The sequence below is a fragment of the Oncorhynchus keta genome, chromosome 2, assembly GCF_023373465.1.
Source record: "Oncorhynchus keta strain PuntledgeMale-10-30-2019 chromosome 2, Oket_V2, whole genome shotgun sequence".
Taxonomy (NCBI): Eukaryota; Metazoa; Chordata; class Actinopteri; order Salmoniformes; family Salmonidae; genus Oncorhynchus; species Oncorhynchus keta.
This window is the reverse complement of record NC_068422.1, coordinates 24860215-24878313: the sequence shown is the minus strand read 5'-3', so window position 1 is coordinate 24878313 and position 18099 is coordinate 24860215. Positions and strand designations below refer to the sequence as shown.

At 41.8% G+C, this 18099-nt stretch overlaps 1 protein-coding gene across 23 annotated transcripts in view; it reads left to right on the top strand.

Annotated features, from left to right (window-relative positions):
* Nucleotides 1-18099, top strand: part of LOC118398431 (dystonin-like) — a 200198-nt gene that overhangs the window by 88082 nt on the left and 94017 nt on the right. For 21 of the 23 annotated variants that reach the window (XM_052474136.1, XM_052474042.1, XM_052474046.1 and 18 more), the window contains 15 exons: nucleotides 51-212; nucleotides 1164-1268; nucleotides 1557-1652; nucleotides 1741-1866; nucleotides 2105-2257; nucleotides 2724-3005; nucleotides 3273-3456; nucleotides 5951-6108; nucleotides 9729-9907; nucleotides 10133-10271; nucleotides 10460-10653; nucleotides 10765-11011; nucleotides 11105-11212; nucleotides 11298-11396; nucleotides 12218-12382. In XM_052474136.1, coding sequence (XP_052330096.1) covers nucleotides 51-212; nucleotides 1164-1268; nucleotides 1557-1652; nucleotides 1741-1866; nucleotides 2105-2257; nucleotides 2724-3005; nucleotides 3273-3456; nucleotides 5951-6108; nucleotides 9729-9907; nucleotides 10133-10271; nucleotides 10460-10653; nucleotides 10765-11011; nucleotides 11105-11212; nucleotides 11298-11396; nucleotides 12218-12382 — 2397 coding nt within the window. The remainder of the gene's footprint in view (nucleotides 1-50; nucleotides 213-1163; nucleotides 1269-1556; nucleotides 1653-1740; nucleotides 1867-2104; nucleotides 2258-2723; nucleotides 3006-3272; nucleotides 3457-5950; nucleotides 6109-9728; nucleotides 9908-10132; nucleotides 10272-10459; nucleotides 10654-10764; nucleotides 11012-11104; nucleotides 11213-11297; nucleotides 11397-12217; nucleotides 12383-18099) is intronic. The other 2 variants (XM_052474093.1, XM_052474152.1) reach the window with 1 other exon arrangement.

Sequence of the window (18099 nt, the reverse complement as noted above, 5' to 3'; positions counted from 1 at the left end):
AATACAACATGGACAACCTGACTATTTCCTGTGGTTCTGGGCTTCTGTAGAAATGTTCGCGGGAGCGTCAGAAGAACCTGGAGAGCCTGCATGACTTTGTGTCGCGGGCCACCATGGAACTAATCTGGCTCAACGAGAAAGAGGAAGAAGAGGTCGCTTTTGACTGGAGCGATCGCAACGGCAACATCTCCAAGAAGAGACAGTACCACGCTGTGAGTCCCGACACTGTTCAGAACGTTGTATTTACATATTTTGCTCACAGAATATAATATCATTATTCAGTTCCTATTCATTGTTGTAGACAATTTCTTTAACATTACATGTGTGTTTAGAGAGTTATTCTATTAGCCAGTTGTTGGTGACTTTGAGGCTAAACATCTGAGCCATGCATTTCTGGCAAGGATCCACCGCTGGCATGTACAGCCTTCCCATCAGGAAGTGAGTTTGACTCAGTTGACCTAAAGGGATTAACACATTTCCTTCTGGTGAAACAATATCTTGTGGAAATCTTATTTCTGAAGGTGGTATGTTTTCTCTGAAAACAATGTACAAAGGCTACATAACGTATGGGTGGAAATGAGTCATAGGGGCTTGTTTAGGGCTTACATCATACCATTTAAACACATGGATATGGCTATATTACCAACGTCCTATTAATCTTAGAATCAATTAGATGAATCGGTTCAATGTGTCTCCAATGGGATTTGGTTCAAGCTGGTATTTAGAGATACGTGCCATATGAGCCTCTTCCAAGTCATAGTGTAGGTATCCCGAGTGAGAAGGGATTGATCTCAAGCAGTGGTTGGATGCCAAGGACGTGGTGTGACATCTCGGGTGTCTCTCTCTCTCTCTCTCTCTCTCTCTCTCTCTCTCTCTCTCTCTCTCTCTCTCTCTCTGCTATCTGTCTCTCTCTGTCTCTGTCTGATTCTGTCTCTCTCTCTGTCTCTCTCTGTCTGTCTCTGTCTCCTCTCTGTCTCTCTGTCTCTCTCTCTGTCTCTCTCTCTCTCTCTCTCTCTGTCTCTCTGTCTGTCTCTCTGTCTCTCTTCTGTCTCTCTCTCTGTCTCTCTCTCTGTCTCTCTCTCTGTCTCTCTCTCTCTCTCTGTCTGTCTCTCTCTGTCTCTTTCTGTTTCTGTCTCTCTCTGTCTCTCTCTCTGTCTCTGTAGGATCTGATGAGAGAGTTGGACGACAAGGAGAAGGTGATCAAGTCTGTGCAAGATAATGCAGAGAACCTTCTGCAGGAGAACCACCCTGCCAGGCTAACTATTGAAGTAATCCCTCTGTGTTTACAGATGTCACATAACCACTCCATAACCATCTGATATACACTTCTTTAGTGTAAATACAATATTTTTTATATGATAAATCAGTTAGATTGTATGCCTCAGATAATGTGGTAATTTGTCCATTCAAATATAAATATGATTACTCATTTTCAGCTAAACCTGCGTTGGTGCTCAATAGTGTCATACACAACATTTCAATTGCTTCACTAACTTGTTCCTAGAAGAACAATCATAGGGCATTTTTAATTGTAAAATGTTTCTGGAATCCTCTAGGCATATAGAGCAGCCATGCAGACTCAGTGGAGCTGGATTCTACAGCTCTGCTCTTGTGTGGAGCAGCACCTGAAAGACAACACAGTCTATTTCGAGGTGAGTTATCTGTTTTCCTCAAACAAATGGATAAAGGCCTGCTAGTTGCAAAAAGCTCATCTGATCTCCTTTCCTCACTCCCATACAGTTTTTCAATGATGCCAAAGAGTCCATGGACTACCTGAAGAGCCTACAAGGTGACATCCAAAGAAAGTATGGCTGTGATCGGACAAGCAGCGTACACAAGCTGGAGGATCACATCCAGGAGTCCATGGTAAGCTGGCATTCCCAATATATGTTGTTAAATGAGACACATAGACCAATCCCAAAGACTCACATGGTCAGAAATCCAATTATGGATTCCTAGAGGTTCCAAATGAATACCCCCACCATTAAACATTAACTAACTATCCCTGCGAGTGAATTCTGCTTATGCTGAACTGGTGAAGTATCATAATCCACCTGTGTGTTTGACTGATGCTGGAACATGGGTGTGGTCTGTCTGTCCCCAGGATGAGAAGGAGCAGCTCCTCCAGTACCGCAGCACAGTGGCTGGGTTGGTGGGCAAGGCCAAGGCCATCGTCCAGCTCAAGCCCAGAACCCCAGACACCCCTATCAGGTCTTCCATACCCGTCAAAGCCATCTGTGACTACCGACAAATAGAGGTGCTTTTTGAGTCTCTTGTTAGAGATACATGTATGTGCTACCAGGGGCGCAACTTTTACTGGGGACGGGGGGGACGGGGCAGTGATACAAAACGAGGCTTAGGACCATGCGGACGCATCCGAGAGGCCGGGTGGGCTGTTTGGAGTGTTTATCCAACTGGATAAAAAACATATATATAAAAACAAATTATGTACCCCCCCACTTCTAAAACCAAAGTTGCTGTTCATTTTCTATTTATTCAAGTAGTTCATCACAAGTCGCATACTTTACATTGAGTTGTCAAACTTATCTTATGTAGTAACAAGATGTACATTGAGGTCTCTAAGGAACATGTTTAGCCATGTTAACTCCAGGGATGTTTATTTAGATAGCGGATCAAAAGTTTGATACTTTGAGTTCATTTGGATTTCAGAGTCAAATTGTAGTCGTTTTGATTTGTCATGTCTCACTTCGTCTCACTCCTAGATCACCATCTATAAGGATGATGAGTGTGTCCTGGCCAGTAACTCTCACCGTGCCAAGTGGAAGGTGATCAGTCCGTCTGGCAATGAGGCCATGGTGCCCTCTGTCTGCTTCACTGTGCCTCCACCCAACAAGGAGGCTGTGGACCAGGCCAGCAGAATTGAGCAACTGTACCAGAATGTCCTGACTCTGTGGCACCACTCGCACATCAACATGAAGAGCGTGGTCTCCTGGCACTACCTGATGGCGGACGTCAAAGCCATCCGCAACTGGAACGTGTCCTCAGTACGTTTACACTTATCTACTTAATCAACTCCTAGACCCCATTAGCAACACTTAAAGTGATAAAGGTATAATTATGCATATTCTACTGATTTTGGTCTTCATAAGAAAGAGAGTGATTACTGTTATTAAGCCTAGTGTTTCCTATACTCACCGACTTTACCTGTCATTTCATCATTATAGTTGGTGCTGACTGTACCTTTTCAGAGAACATTCTAGAAGGTTTCCAGGTATGGGTCTGTCTCATGTGTTTTCCCCTGTTCTCCCCAGATTAAGACCATGTTGCCAGGTGAGCACCAGCAGGTCCTTAGCAACCAGCAGTCCCACTTTGAGGACTTCCTGGAGGACAGCGAGGAGTCGGAGGTGTTCACAATGGCAGACTGTTCCCAGCTAGAGAGGGAGGTGTTGACCTGCAAGGAGTACTACGAGGAGCTGCTCAAGTCTGCAGAGAGAGGCAAGGCTGAACTAAGATAGCTTATCTTCTCTCTGCAGACTAACTAGTCTGCAGAGAGAGGCAAAGTTAAGCTTGTCTGCAGAGAGAGGCAAGGCTAAACTAAGCTAATATGCAGAGAGAGGCAAGGCTAAACTAAGCTAATATGCAGAGAGAGGCAAGGCTAAACTAAGCAAGTCTACAGAGAAAGGCAAGGCTAAGCTAAGCTAGTCTACAGAGAAAGGAAAGGCTAAGCTAAGCTAGTCTGCAGCAAGGCTAAACTATTAGCTAAATTCTACTCAGGAGCTCGCTGGTACATGTTTTGGCAGCAGTCCTCGAGGCAAACGGATGGTTCTTTAAAACTATTAGGCATAAAGCTAATATATTTTGGAATTATGTTTGAACCTGCCAGGGTCCACATGGCCAGAACTGTAGGAAAGGGTGTGTTTGTGTGTGTGGGCGTACTGATGCGTGTGTCTGGGTGTGAATACATTTTCCCTATATGTTTCCCCTGATTTGGCAATTATGTCTGTTTAGATACTTGGTCTTATGTCACCACAGGTAGTAGAATCTCCTGCAGAGGACATTAGGGAGGTGTTGATTTGCTTGATTGCCCACCAATTAATCAGCATAATTAATAAATAATATGCAGATTGTTTGTAAACACTTTACAATAATGGTGCCAGATTTGATTAATGGTGCCAGAGATTAATACAGTAGTTTTCATGATTCGTTAACTCGTTCATTTCACACTCTATGCACTCTCTGCTATGTCCGGGAGAGAAGTGTTTTGAATTATATGCAGTATTCAGACCCCTTGACTTTTTTCAAATTTTGTTACGTTTCAGCCTTATTCTAAAATGGATTAAGTAGTTTTCCACCTCATCAATCTATGCACAATACCCCATAATGACATTTCTGCAAATTTATTACAAATAAAAAACTGAAATATGACATTTACATAAGTATTCAGACCCTTTACCCAGTCCTTTTTGAAGCACATTTGGCAGCGATTACAGCCTCGCGTCTTCTTAGGTATGACGCTACAAGCTTGGCACCCCTGTATTTGGTTGAGTTTCTACCATTCTTCTCTGCAGATCCTCTCAAGGATGGGGAGCGTTGCTACACAGGTATTTTCATGTCTCTCCAGAGATGTTTCATTGGGTTCAAGTCCGGGCTCTGGCTGGGCCACTCAAGGACATTCAGAGACTTGTCCCGAAGCAACTCCTGTGTTGTCTTGGCTGTGTGCTTTGGGTTGTCCTGTTGGAAGGTGAACTTTCACCCCAGTCTGAGGTCCTGAGCGCTCTGGAGCAGGTTTTCATCAAGAATATCTCTGTACTTTGCTCTGTTCATCTTTCCCTCGATCCTGACTAGTGTCCCAGTCCCTGCCGCTGAAAAACATGATGCTACCACCACCATGCTTCACCATAGGGATGGTGCCAGGTTTCCTCATCAGAACAGAGAATTCTGTTTCTCATGGACTTTGAGTCTTTATGTGCCTTTTGGCAAACTCCAAGCAGGCTGTCATGTGCCTTTTACTGAGGAGTGGCTTCTGTCTAGTCACTCTACCAAGGCCTGATTGGTGGAGTGCTACAGAGATGGTTGTCCTTCTGGAATTTTCTCCCATCTCCACAGAGGTACTCTGGAGCTCTTTCAGAGTGACCGTATGGGTTCTTGGTCACCTCCCTGACCAAGGCCCTTCTCCCCCGATTGCTCAGTTTGGCCGGGCGTCCAGCTCTAGGAAGAGGATTGGTGGTTCCAAACTACTTCCATTTAAGAATGATGGAGACCACTGTGTTCTTGGGGACCTTCAATGCTGCAGACATGTTTTGGTATCCTTCCCCAGATCTGTGCCTCGACATAATCCTGTCTCGGAGCTCTACTGACAATTCCTTCGACCTCATGGCTTGGTTTCTGCTTTGACATGCACTGTCACCTGTGGGATATTATATAGACAGATGTGTGCCTTTCCAAATCATGTCCAGTCAATTGAATTTTCCACATGTGGACTCCAATCAAGTTGTAGAAACATTTTAAGGATGATCAATGGAAACAGGATGCACCTTAGCTCAATTTCGAGTCTCATAGCGAAGGGTCTGAATACTTATGTAAATAAAGTATTTCTGTTTTTTTTTATACATTTGCTCAACTTTATAAATACCTGTTTTTGCTTTGTCATTGTGAGATATTGTGTGCAGATTGACGAGGATTTTGGGGTATTTCATCCATTTTCGAATAAGGCTGTAACGTAACAAAATGTGGAAAAGGTTAAGGGGTCTGAATAGTTTCCGAATACAGTACATAGTCCTTTAGATTGTTTACTAATGTTACTGTTATACAGCTTGCAGTAGACCAGTGACTGAGAAAAATCCCAAATGTTTGGACACAGACTTGGTGTCCTCTCGTCATTTGGTTGTTACTCATTCTATGGTCTTGTGTTGAACAGAGGTTGTTACTCATTATATGGTCTTGTGTTGAACAGAGGTTGTTACTCATTCTGTGGTCTTGTGTTGAACAGAGGAACATGAGGAGTCTGTGTACAACCTGTATATCTCTGAGGTGCGTAACTTCCGCATGCGTCTGGAGGCTCAGGAGGAGCACCTGATCCGACAGATCCGCACCCCACTGGACAGAGACGACCTGGAGCAGAGTATCCTGCGCATCGCAGAGCAAGAGGTAGGGCAACAACTCACTGTTTAGACTGTATCATTACTCTGTCATATTACAACTCACTATTCAGAATGTATCATTACTCTGTCATATTACAACTCACTATTCAGAATGTATCATTACTCTGTCATATTACAACTCACTATTCAGAATGTATCATTACTCTGTCATATTACAACTCACTATTCAGAATGTATCATTACTCTGTCATATTGCAACTCACTATTCAGAATGTATCATTACTCTGTCATATTGCAACTCACTATTCAGACTGTATCATTACTCTGTCATATTACAACTCACTATTCAGAATTTATCATCACTCTGTCATATTACAACTCACTATTCAGACTGTATCATTACTCTGTCATATTACAACTCACTATTCAGAATGTATCATTACTCTGTCATATTACAACTCACTATTCAGAATGTATCATTACTCTGTCATATTGCAACTCACTATTCAGAATGTATCATTACTCTGTCATATTACAACTCACTATTCAGAATGTATCATTACTCTGTCATATTACAACTCACTATTCAGACCGTATCATTACTCTGTCATATTACAACTCACTATTCAGACTGTATCATTACTCTGTGATATTACAACTCACTATTCAGACTGTATCATTACTCTGTCATATTACAACTCACTATTCAGACTGTATCATTACTCTGTCATATTACAACTCACTATTCAGACTGTATCATTACTCTGTGATATTACAACTCACTATTCAGAATGTATCATTACTCTGTCATATTACAACTCACTATTCAGACTGTATCATTACTCTGTCATATTACAACTCACTATTCAGAATGTATCATTACTCTGTCATATTACAACTCACTATTCAGACTGTATCATTACTCTGTCATATTACAACTCACTATTCAGACTGTATCATTACTCTGTCATATTACAACTCACTATTCAGACTGTATCATTACTCTGTCATATTACAACTCACTATTCAGACTGTATCATTACTCTGTCATATTACAACTCACTATTCAGACTGTATCATTACTCTGTGATATTACAACTCACTATTCAGAATGTATCATTACTCTGTCATATTACAACTCACTATTCAGAATGTATCATTACTCTGTCATATTACAACTCACTATTCAGAATGTATCATTACTCTGTCATATTGCAACTCACTATTCAGAATGTATCATTACTCTGTCATATTACAACTCACTATTCAGAATGTATCATTACTCTGTCATATTACAACTCACTATTCAGACCGTATCATTACTCTGTCATATTACAACTCACTATTCAGACTGTATCATTACTCTGTGATATTACAACTCACTATTCAGACTGTATCATTACTCTGTCATATTACAACTCACTATTCAGACTGTATCATTTCTCTGTCATATTACAACTCACTATTCAAACTGTATCATCACTCTGTCATATTACAACTCACTATTCAGACTGTATCATTACTCTGTCATATTACAACTCACTATTCAGACTGTATCATTACTCTGTCATATTACAACTCACTATTTAGACTGTATCATTACTCTGTCATATTACAACTCACTATTCAGACTGTATCATTACTCTGTCATATTACAACTCACTATTCAGACTGTATCATTACTCTGTCATATTACAACTCACTATTCAGACTGTATCATCACTCTGTCATATTACAACTCACTATTCAGACTGTATCATTACTCTGTCATATTACAACTCACTATTCAGAATGTATCATCACTCTGTCATATTACAACTCACGATTCAGACTGTATCATTACTTTGTCATATTACAACTCACTATTCAGACTGTGTCATTACTCTGTCATATTACAACTCACTATTTAGACTGTATCGTCACTGTCATATTACAACTCACTATTCAGACTGTATCATCACTCTGTCATATTACAACTCACTATTCAGAATGTATCATTACTCTGTCATATTACAACTCACTATTCAGACTGTATCATTACTCTGTCATATTACAACTCACTATTCAGAATGTATCATCACTCTGTCATATTACAACTCACTATTCAGACTGTATCATTACTCTGTCATATTACAACTCACTATTCAGAATTTATCATCACTCTGTCATATTACAACTCACTATTCAGACTGTATCATTACTCTGTCATATTACAACTCACTATTCAGACTGTATCATTACTCTGTTATATTACAACTCACTATTCAGACTGTATCATTACTCTGTCATATTACAACTCCCTATTCAGACTGTATCATTACTCTGTCATATTACAACTCACTATTCAGAATGTATCATTACTCTGTCATATTACAACTCACTATTCAGACTGTATCATTACTCTGTCATATTACAACTCACTATTCAGACTGTATCATCACTCTGTCATATTACAACTCCCTATTCAGACTGTATCATTACTCTGTCATATTACAACTCACTATTCAGAATGTATCATTACTCTGTCATATTACAACTCACTATTCAGAATGTATCATTACTCTGTCATATTACAACTCACTATTCAGACTGTATCATTACTCTGTCATATTACAACTCACTATTCAGACTGTATCATTACTCTGTCATATTACAACTCACTATTCAGACTGTATCATTACTCTGTCATATTACAACTCACTATTCAGACTGTATCATTACTCTGTCATATTACAACTCCCTATTCAGACTGTATCATTACTCTGTCATATTACAACTCACGATTCAGACTGTATCATCACTCTGTCATATTACAACTCACGATTCAGACTGTATCATTACTCTGTCATATTACAACTCACTATTCAGACTGTATCATTACTCTGTCATATTACAACTCACTATTCAGACTGTATCATTACTCTGTCATATTACAACTCACTATTCAGACTGTATCATTACTCTGTCATATTACAACTCACTATTCAGACTGTATCATCACTCTGTCATATTACAACTCACGATTCAGACTATCATTACTCTGTCATATTACAACTCACTATTCAGACTGTATCATCACTCTGTCATATTACAACTCACTATTCAGACTATCATTACTCTGTCATATTACAACTCACTATTCAGACTGTATCATTACTCTGTCATATTACAACTCACTATTCAGACTGTATCATTACTCTGTCATATTACAACTCACTATTCAAACTGTATCATTACTCTGTCATATTACAACTCACTATTCAAACTGTATCATTACTCTGTCATATTACAACTCACTATTCAGACTGTGTCATTACTCTGTCATATTACAACTCACTATTCAGACTGTATCATTACTCTGTCATATTACAACTCACTATTCAGACTATCATTACTCTGTCATATTACAACTCACTATTCAGACTGTATCATTACTCTGTCATATTACAACTCACTATTCAGACTGTGTCATTACTCTGTCATATTACAACTCACTATTCAGACTGTATCATTACTTTTCCAGGTACAATGAGACCAACAGAATAATATCATGTGTGAACCAAGTACACCTAAATTGTGAAGTGTTTAATGTACTGTAATGTATGTATTTGACCCAGGTGTGATCTGTTCATGTTGACTTAACTCCTCCAAATTCGTTCCTTGCAGAAGAAGAAGGCAGAGCTGGATCAGCTAATGGAGGATCTGGAGACCATGAAGGAGAAGTGTGAGACATTCCTCAGACAGGCCACAGCCTCTCCTTCTGTCCCAGCCCTCTCCTCTGACCTCAACGTCCTCATCCAGAGCATGAGCCAGGTTTACTCCATGTCCTCCATCTACCTGGAGAAGTAAGTGGGCACAGACACTGTTATGGTCCTCCTCAGTGCAGGGCTAGAATATGCTCAGCACATTCAAAATCAACAAGGCATTTGCAATTCTTTATTATGGTCCCACTTTAAATTAAAATGTAAAGATTTCATGAAGCCTTCATAAACCCTTTACAAGGACTTCATAGATGCACTGCAAAATGCTGATATAGATAACGTTACACTATCTCTATGGTGTCTCTGCAGGCTGAAGACGGTGAGCTTGGTGGTGAGGCACAGCCAGAATGCAGAGGCTCTAGTGAAGCTCTTTGAGGCCAAACTTTCTGAGGAAGACGCTGTGAACTCTGACCTGAAGTCCATTGACACAGTCGTCAGCACACTCAAGGTAAGCTCCCTCGTAAGTAGTTTAACATTTAATATGGCAATATATCCTATTCAATCTTTTGGTTTTCTCTGTATGGTTGGCAAAATGATTGCTGGAGATAAATTCTTATTTTGCAGAACCCAGTCCTCGAGAGCCACTATCATGCTATGATTGATGTTGAGCCATGTCTTTCCTCTACTTTATTTTAGCAATGGCGCTCAGAGATTGACGAACAGCGGGAGGTCTTCCATGACCTGGAGGATGGGCTGCAAAAGGCCCGTGGCATCAGTGACCACATGTTCAAGGCTCACAACGAGCGGGACTTTGACCTGGACTGGCACAAGGAGAAGGCTGACCAGCTGGGAGAGAGGTGGCACAATGTCCACACCCAAATTGACAGCAGGTTAGTGTTTTCAGGTCAACTCAAATGTTTAGGGACAGATTTGATTCCATACACCAGTAAAAAGTAGTGAGAAACACTTATTGTTCACTGTATGTGTGATATCTGCTTCAGACTTCGGGACCTAGAGGGCATCAGTAAATCTCTGAAGTACTACAAAGACTCCTACAGCAGTCTAAATGACTGGGTCAGAGAGATGGAGGCTGCTCAGCTCAAGACCCAGGAGAACCAGCCAGAGGACAGCAAGGCGCTTGCTGAGCTGCTCAACCAACAGAAGGTCCTTGTTGCAGAAATGGAACATAAGCAGAGCAGAATTGATGAATGCCAAAAGTACTCAGAGCAGTACTCATCTGGCGCTAAAGTAAGTTATCTCTGTAACAGTTTTGACCTGATATGATATGTCTGCATGAAGAGCACTTGAACACCAGCGTAATATTCCCTGATCTGTTGTCAGGATTATGAACTACAGCTGATGACCTACAGAGCAATGGTTGACTCACAGCACAAGTCCCCGCTCAAGAGACGGAGGATGCAGAACTCAGCTGATGCCATCGTTCAGGAGGTTAGAAAGGAACAGTAGTAAACTAGGTGCTGAGTGTGTTGGGTGTGCTAAAGAAAGTGACCCTTGTTTTCTGCCCCCACCTCAGTTCATGGACCTTCGAACTCGCTACACGGCCGTAGTCACCTCCATGACGCAGTATGTAAAGTTTGCCAGTGAGACGTTGAAGAGAACAGAAGGCGAAGAGGTAGGGGATTGGTGAAATATTAGATTTACAATGCGCAAATCGCTGTGCATACTTTGAACTGCCTTTTTCCCCGCTCACATTATTGTGTTAAGAGGGTTTGCTCCCAGCCATATTGAATTAATAGGAACCTCACCTTTAAAGCCATAAATATGACGCTTCAACTCAAAGGGTTTATTTCTCTTCTATGCTGTGTGTCATTCATTCGGCGCTGATGAATGTAGATGTTATGCTTTGTTTAAGACAAATCATGCGATATGGTGTCGTACGCAGCTGTAATGCTGATACAAAGAGCCATTCTTTTGTATCATTGCTGGTGATGGGGACTTCTCTTTGGAGGAAGAAGCTGTCTCCTCTCTCTCATTGAATCTGAAACATTCTCTCATGGTGGCATTTCTTTGGGACAATTAACAACACTGCAACAATCCTTACTTTGGTAAGCATGTTAGAATAACCATACCATAAACACAACTTTCACTTTATTTCAATGTTCAAGGAAAACTCCACCCAAAGACCCATTTGACCCTATTTGTTTCATTAGTCCATTGTTGAATGTTTTTCATGTCAGCGATCAAGTTTTCAAGATATGTAACTTTCAAGATGTGTAACTTACAAAATACAAATATGTTACACACTGCAACATGCATCATATATTTCTGTATTTTGAAAGTTACATATCTTGAAAACTTGACTGCTGACATGCAAAACATTTTGGGACTATAAAAACTATGGACTAATGAAACAAATACAAAAACAGTGTTTTGGGGTGCGGTTTTCCTTTTAAGTATGAGGTAGTGCATGACTTGTTCTTTTTTGCATTGTAGAATAGGAAAGAATCAGAAAAGACAGAGTACATCACCTGGAAAGAGAGCTGGGAGCTCCAAAAGGTAGCAGGGGAGGAGGTGATTGGACAGCTTCAGCAGCAGGTACAAGAACTGGAGACCTCATTGGCTGACAGAACAACCCAGTTGACCAGTCTACAGAGAGAGGTAAAGACGCAAAAAAGTACCATAGAGGACCTTACCCTCCAGAAGTCTAAGGCAGAGAATGAGGCTCAGCAGTACTGGGCAGAACTAGACATGGTTGTGAAGGGCAAAACAGCCATTGAGCAAGAGTTAAGTAACGCACGACAGCTGGTCCAGCAGTCAGATGCCAAACGGTCTACTCTTGAGGAGAGTCTTCGTATGCTGAAGATGAACATCGAGGAGAGCACCCTGGCCCGGAAAAAATTGGAGGACCACTTGAAGAGGAAGAACAGCGACGTTCAGGATCTTGAGGAGCACAATCGCACACTGCAGAGGATGCAACATTCCTCTTCCACCAACAGCATCCAGACGATCCATGCAGAGGTGGAGGCAGAAGTCCTGCAGCAGAAACAGGAGGAGCTGGCCATGGCGAGGAAAACAGCCGAGACCGAAATCAAGTCGCTTAAGTCAGAGCTGAACACTGTGCTGGTGCATAAAAAGATAGCAGAGGAGAAAGCGCAACAATTCAAAGAGCTTTTGGACGATGCCAATACCAGGTTGAAGAAACTTCAGCTGGACATGGAATCGGATAGAAGCAGCATGAGACAAAAGTCAGAGGAGCTCAGACAGGACTCTTCAGAGCTGAGAAAATCAATCCATGTCTTTCAAGAGCAAATCAAATCTCTCCAGAGGGATAAGTCTTTATTGGAACAGAAAGCTATTTTCCACATGACAGAAGTTGAAGGCCTGAAAAAACAGTTAAAGCTCAACCAAGGAAAACTGCTCCAGAGGAACTCCAGGGAACAGGAGAGTAGTCACAAGATGCAATGTTTAGAGGAAGAGCTGGCCTCCAAACAGGCTGAGGCAGACCAGTTGATGTTCAAGATCAATGAACTGACGAGAATGAATGTGTCATTAGACAATGAGGTCATAAGTCTTAAGGTCAGTGTGGAGTCATTACAACGAGAAAAATCATTCTCTGAACAAATGGTAAAATCATTGAAAAGTGAGAGTGAGAACTGGAAACAACAGCTTCAAAAAACCAAAGAAGAATCCAACATAAAGACAAGATCTGAACAGGATGTACAACTCAAATCTAAAAACCTGGAAGCAGAACTTCAGAAAGGTGGAATGGTGGTTGTGCAACTGCAGAAAAAAGTAGATGAGCTTAAGAAGGTCAACATGGAGATGGAAGTCAACATGCTGAAGATGAGAGCTCAACTCGAGAAGATCACCATGGAAACTGAAATCAAAGACCAGCAAATCAACATATTAAAGTCTCAGGTGGATGACACCAAATCTCAGGTGAAAGTCATTGAGGAGGAACTGCTGAAGAAATCTCAGATGTCCCACGAGCTTCAGATCAAACTGAGGGACTACAATGAGGAGGTGAAGAGAACAGCTGAACTCCAGCAGAAAAACAAAGCTATCAGCTTGAACCTCAACAACTACGAGAAGGAAATCATGAATCTGAAGTCTGAGCTTAACTCTGTTGGCACTGAGAGGAATTTGGCCAATAAGACAGTCCAAGAGCAAAAGGGTGAAGTGAATGATCTGAACATCAAACTGAAGAAGGCAATGGGAGAGCTGCAGAATGAGTCAAATGAGGGCCAGAGGTATCTGGCTAAAGTAAAGGCATTGGAGGGGGAGCTTTTGCAATGCAAGCAGAGTATGAAAGGAATCACTGGAAGTTCTGAAATAATGATAGCAAATATGAAGCAGGAAATAATTGCCCTTCAAAGAGACAAGACAATGGCTGACCATAAACTGGTTACCTTGAAAGCAGAACTCGAGGAAATGAGGTCTGCCCTGAGAAGCACAAAAGATGAATTAATTAAAGTAACCCAGGAAGGAAATATTAGCCAGTCTAAAGTCAAAGAGTTTGAGGCAGATCTTCAGAAGAGTAGATTGACAATAAAAGAAATGACTGCCAGCTCGGACAAATCCTCATCAAGTTTCAAACAGGAAATCATTGTCCTTCAGAGGGACAGAAGTGCAGCCCAAGAGAAAACCATTTTGTTGGGGTCTGATCTCACCATGCTCAAGGGAAAGCTGGAACAAGCCCAAAAGGAGGTCAAACAAAAGAAAACGGAAAGTTCAGCCCTGCAGCTGAGGTCGCAGATGCTGGAAGACCAACTTGAGAATTGTAAGCGGATGGTGGAGGAAATGACAGTGAATATGAAGCACGAAACTAGTGTGCTTCAAAAGGACAAGACAATGGCTCACCAAAAACTGGTTACCTTGGAAGCAGAACTTGAAGATATGAGTTCTGCCCTGAGAAGAACAAAAGATGAATTAATTCAAGTGACCCAGGAAGGGAAAATCAGCCAGTCTAAAGTCGAAGCATTTGAGGCAGATCTTCAGAAGAGTAGGTTGATAATGAAAGAATTCACTGCCAGCTCTGACAAATCCTCATCAACTTTCAAACAGGAAATCACTGTACTTCAGAGGGAGAGAAGCACAGCCCAAGAGAAAATCCTTTCTTTGGAATTTGACCTCACCATGCTCAAGGCAAAGTTTGAACAATCCCAAGAGGAGGTCAAGCGAAAGCAAACGGAAAGTTCAGCCCTGCTGCTGAAGTCTCAGAAGCTGGAAGACCAACTTAAGAACTGCAAGAGGATGCTGGAGGAAATTACAGTGAATATGAAGGAGGAAACTAGTGCCCTTCAAAATGAAAAGACAATAGCTGAACAGAAAGTGGTTACCTTGGAAGCAGAACTTGAGGAGTTGAATTCTGCCCTGAGAAGAACAAACTATGAATTAATTAATGTGACCCAGGAAGGGAAAATCAGCCAGTCTAAAGTCAAAGAGTTTGAGGCAGATCTTCAGAAGAGTAGGTTGAAAATTAAAGAAATCATTGCCGACTCTGACAAATCCTCTTCAAGTTTCAAACAGGAAGTCACTGTCCTTCAGAGGGAGAGAAGCGCAGCCCAAGAGAAAACCCTTTCGTTGGTGTCTGATCTCACCATGCTCAAGGTAAAGCTGGAAGAAGCCCAACAGGAGAGTAAGCAAAAGCAAACGGAAAGTTCAGCCCTGCTGCTGAAGTCCCAGAAACTGGAAGACCAGCTTGAGAAGTGTCAGCGGATGCTGGAGGAAAAGACAGTGAATATGAAGCAGGAAACTAGTGCCCTTCAAAAGGACAAGGCAATGGCTGACCAAAAACGGGTTACCTTGGAAGCAGGACTCGAGGAGAGGAATTCTGCCCTGAGAAGAACGAAAGATGAATTAATTAAAGTGACCCAGGAAGGGAAAATCAGCCTGTCTAAAGTAAAAAAGTTTGAGGCCGATCTTCAGAAGAGTATGCTGACAATAAAAGAAATCACTGCCAGCTCTGACAAATCCTCTTCAAGTTTCAAACAGGAAATCAATGTTCTTCAGAGGGAGAGAAGCGCAGCCCAAGAGAAAACCCTTTCATTGGCATCTGACCTCACCATGCTCAAGGGAAAGCTGGAAGAAGCCGAAAAGGAGGTCAAGCGAAAGCAAACGGAAAGTTCAGCACTCCAGCTGAGGTCCCAGAAGCTAGAGGATGAACTTGAGAACTGTAAGCAGATGCTGGAGGAAAAGACAGTGAATATGAAGCAGGAAACTAGTGCCCTTCAAAAGGACAAGGCAATGGCTCACCAAAAACTGGTGACCTTGGAAGCAGAACTTGAGGGGAGCAATTCTGCCCTGAGAAGAACAAAAGATGAATTAATTAAAGTGACCCAGGAAGGGAAAATCAGCCTGTCTAAAATCAAAAGGTTTGAAGCAGACCTTCAGAAGAGTATGATGAAAATGAAAGAAATCACCGCCAGCTCTGACAAATCCTCATCAACTTTCAAACAGGAAATCACTGTCCTTCAGAGGGAGAGAAGCGCAGCCCAAGAGAAAACCCTTTCATTTTCGTCTGACCTCACCTTGCTGAAAGGAAAGCTGGAAGAAGCCGAAGAGGAGGTCAAGCGAAAGCAAACGGAAAGTTCAGCCCTGCTGCTGAAGTCCCAGAAACTGGAAGACCAACTTGAGAACTGTCAGCGGATGCTGGAGGAAAAGACAGTGAATGTGAAGCAGGAAACTAGTGCCCTTCAACAGGAGAAGACAATGGCTCACCAAAAACTGGTTTCTTTGGGAGCAGAACTCAATGACATGAGTGCTGCCCTGAGAAGAACAAAAGATGAATTAATTAAAGTGACCCAGGAAGGGAAAATCAGCCAGTCTAAAGTCAAAGAGTTCGAGGCAGATCTTCAGAAGTGTAAGTTGAAAATGAAAGAAATCACTGCCAGCTCTGAAAAATCCTCATTAAGTTTCAAACAGGAAATCAATGTTCTTCAGAGGGAGAGAAGCGCAGCCCATGAGAAAACCCTTTCATTGGCATCTGACCTCACCATGCTCAAGGGAAAGCTGGAAGAAGCTGAAGAGGAGGTAAAGCGAAAGCAAACGGAATGTTCAGCACTCCAGCTGAGTTCCCAGAAGCTGGAAGATCAACTTGAGAACTGTCAGCGGATGCTGGAGGAAAAGACAGTGAACATGAAGCAGGAAACTAGTGCCCTTCAAAAGGACAAGACAATGGCTCACCAAAAACTTGTTTCTTTGGGAGCAGAACTCAAGGAGATGAGTTCTGCCCTGAGAAGAACAAAAGATGAATTTATTAAAGTGACCCAGGAAGGGAAAATCAGCCAGTCTAAAGTCAAAGAGTTCGAGGCAGATCTTCAGAAGAGTAGGTTGAAAATGAAAGAAATCACTGCCAGCTCTGACAAATCCTCATCAAATTTCAAACAGGAAATCAATGTTCTTCAGAGGGAGAGAAGCGCAGCCCAAGAGAAAACCATTTCATTGGCATCTGACCTCACCATGCTCAAAGGAAAGCTGGAAGAAGCTGAAGAGGAGGTAAAGCGAAAGCAAACGGAAAGTTCAGCACTCCAGCTGAGATCCCAGAAGCTGGAAGATCAACTTGAGAACTGTCAGCGGATGCTGGAGGAAAAGACACTGAATGTGAAGCAGGAAACTAGTGCCCTTCAACAGGACAAGACAATGGCTCACCAAAAACTGGTTTCTTTGGGAGCAGAACTCAAGGAGATGAGTTCTGCCCTGAGAAGAACAAAAGATGAATTAATGAAAGTGACCCAGGAAGGGAAATTCAGCCAGTCTAAAGTCAAAGATTTTGAGGCAGATCTTCAGAAGAGTAGGTTGAAAATTAAAGAAATCACTGCCAGCTCTGACAAATCCTCATTAACTTTCAAACAGGAAATCATTGTTCTTCAGAGGGAGAGAAGTGCAGCCCAAGAGAAAACCCTTTCGTTGGTGTCTGATCTCACCATGCTCAAGGGAAAGCTGGAAGAAGCCCAACAGGAGGTCAAGCAAAAGCAAATGGAAAGTTCAGCCCTGCTGCTGAAGTCCCAGAAACTGGAAGACCAACTTGAGAACTGTCAGCGGATGCTGGAGGAAAAGACAGTGAATATGAAGCTGGAAACTAGTGCCCTTCAACAGGACAAGACAATGGCTCACCAAAAACTGGTTTCTTTGGGAGCAGAACTCAAGGAGATGAGTTCTGCCCTGAGAAGAACAAAAGATGAATTAATTAAAGTGACCCAGGAAGGGAAAATCAGCCAGTCTAAAGTCAAAGATTTTGAGGCCGATCTTCAGAAGAGTAGGTTGAAAATGAAAGAAATCACTGCCAGCTCTGACAAATCCTCATTAACTTTCAAACAGGAAATCATTGTCCTTCAGAGGGAGAGAAGCGCAGCCCAAGAGAAAACCCTTTCGTT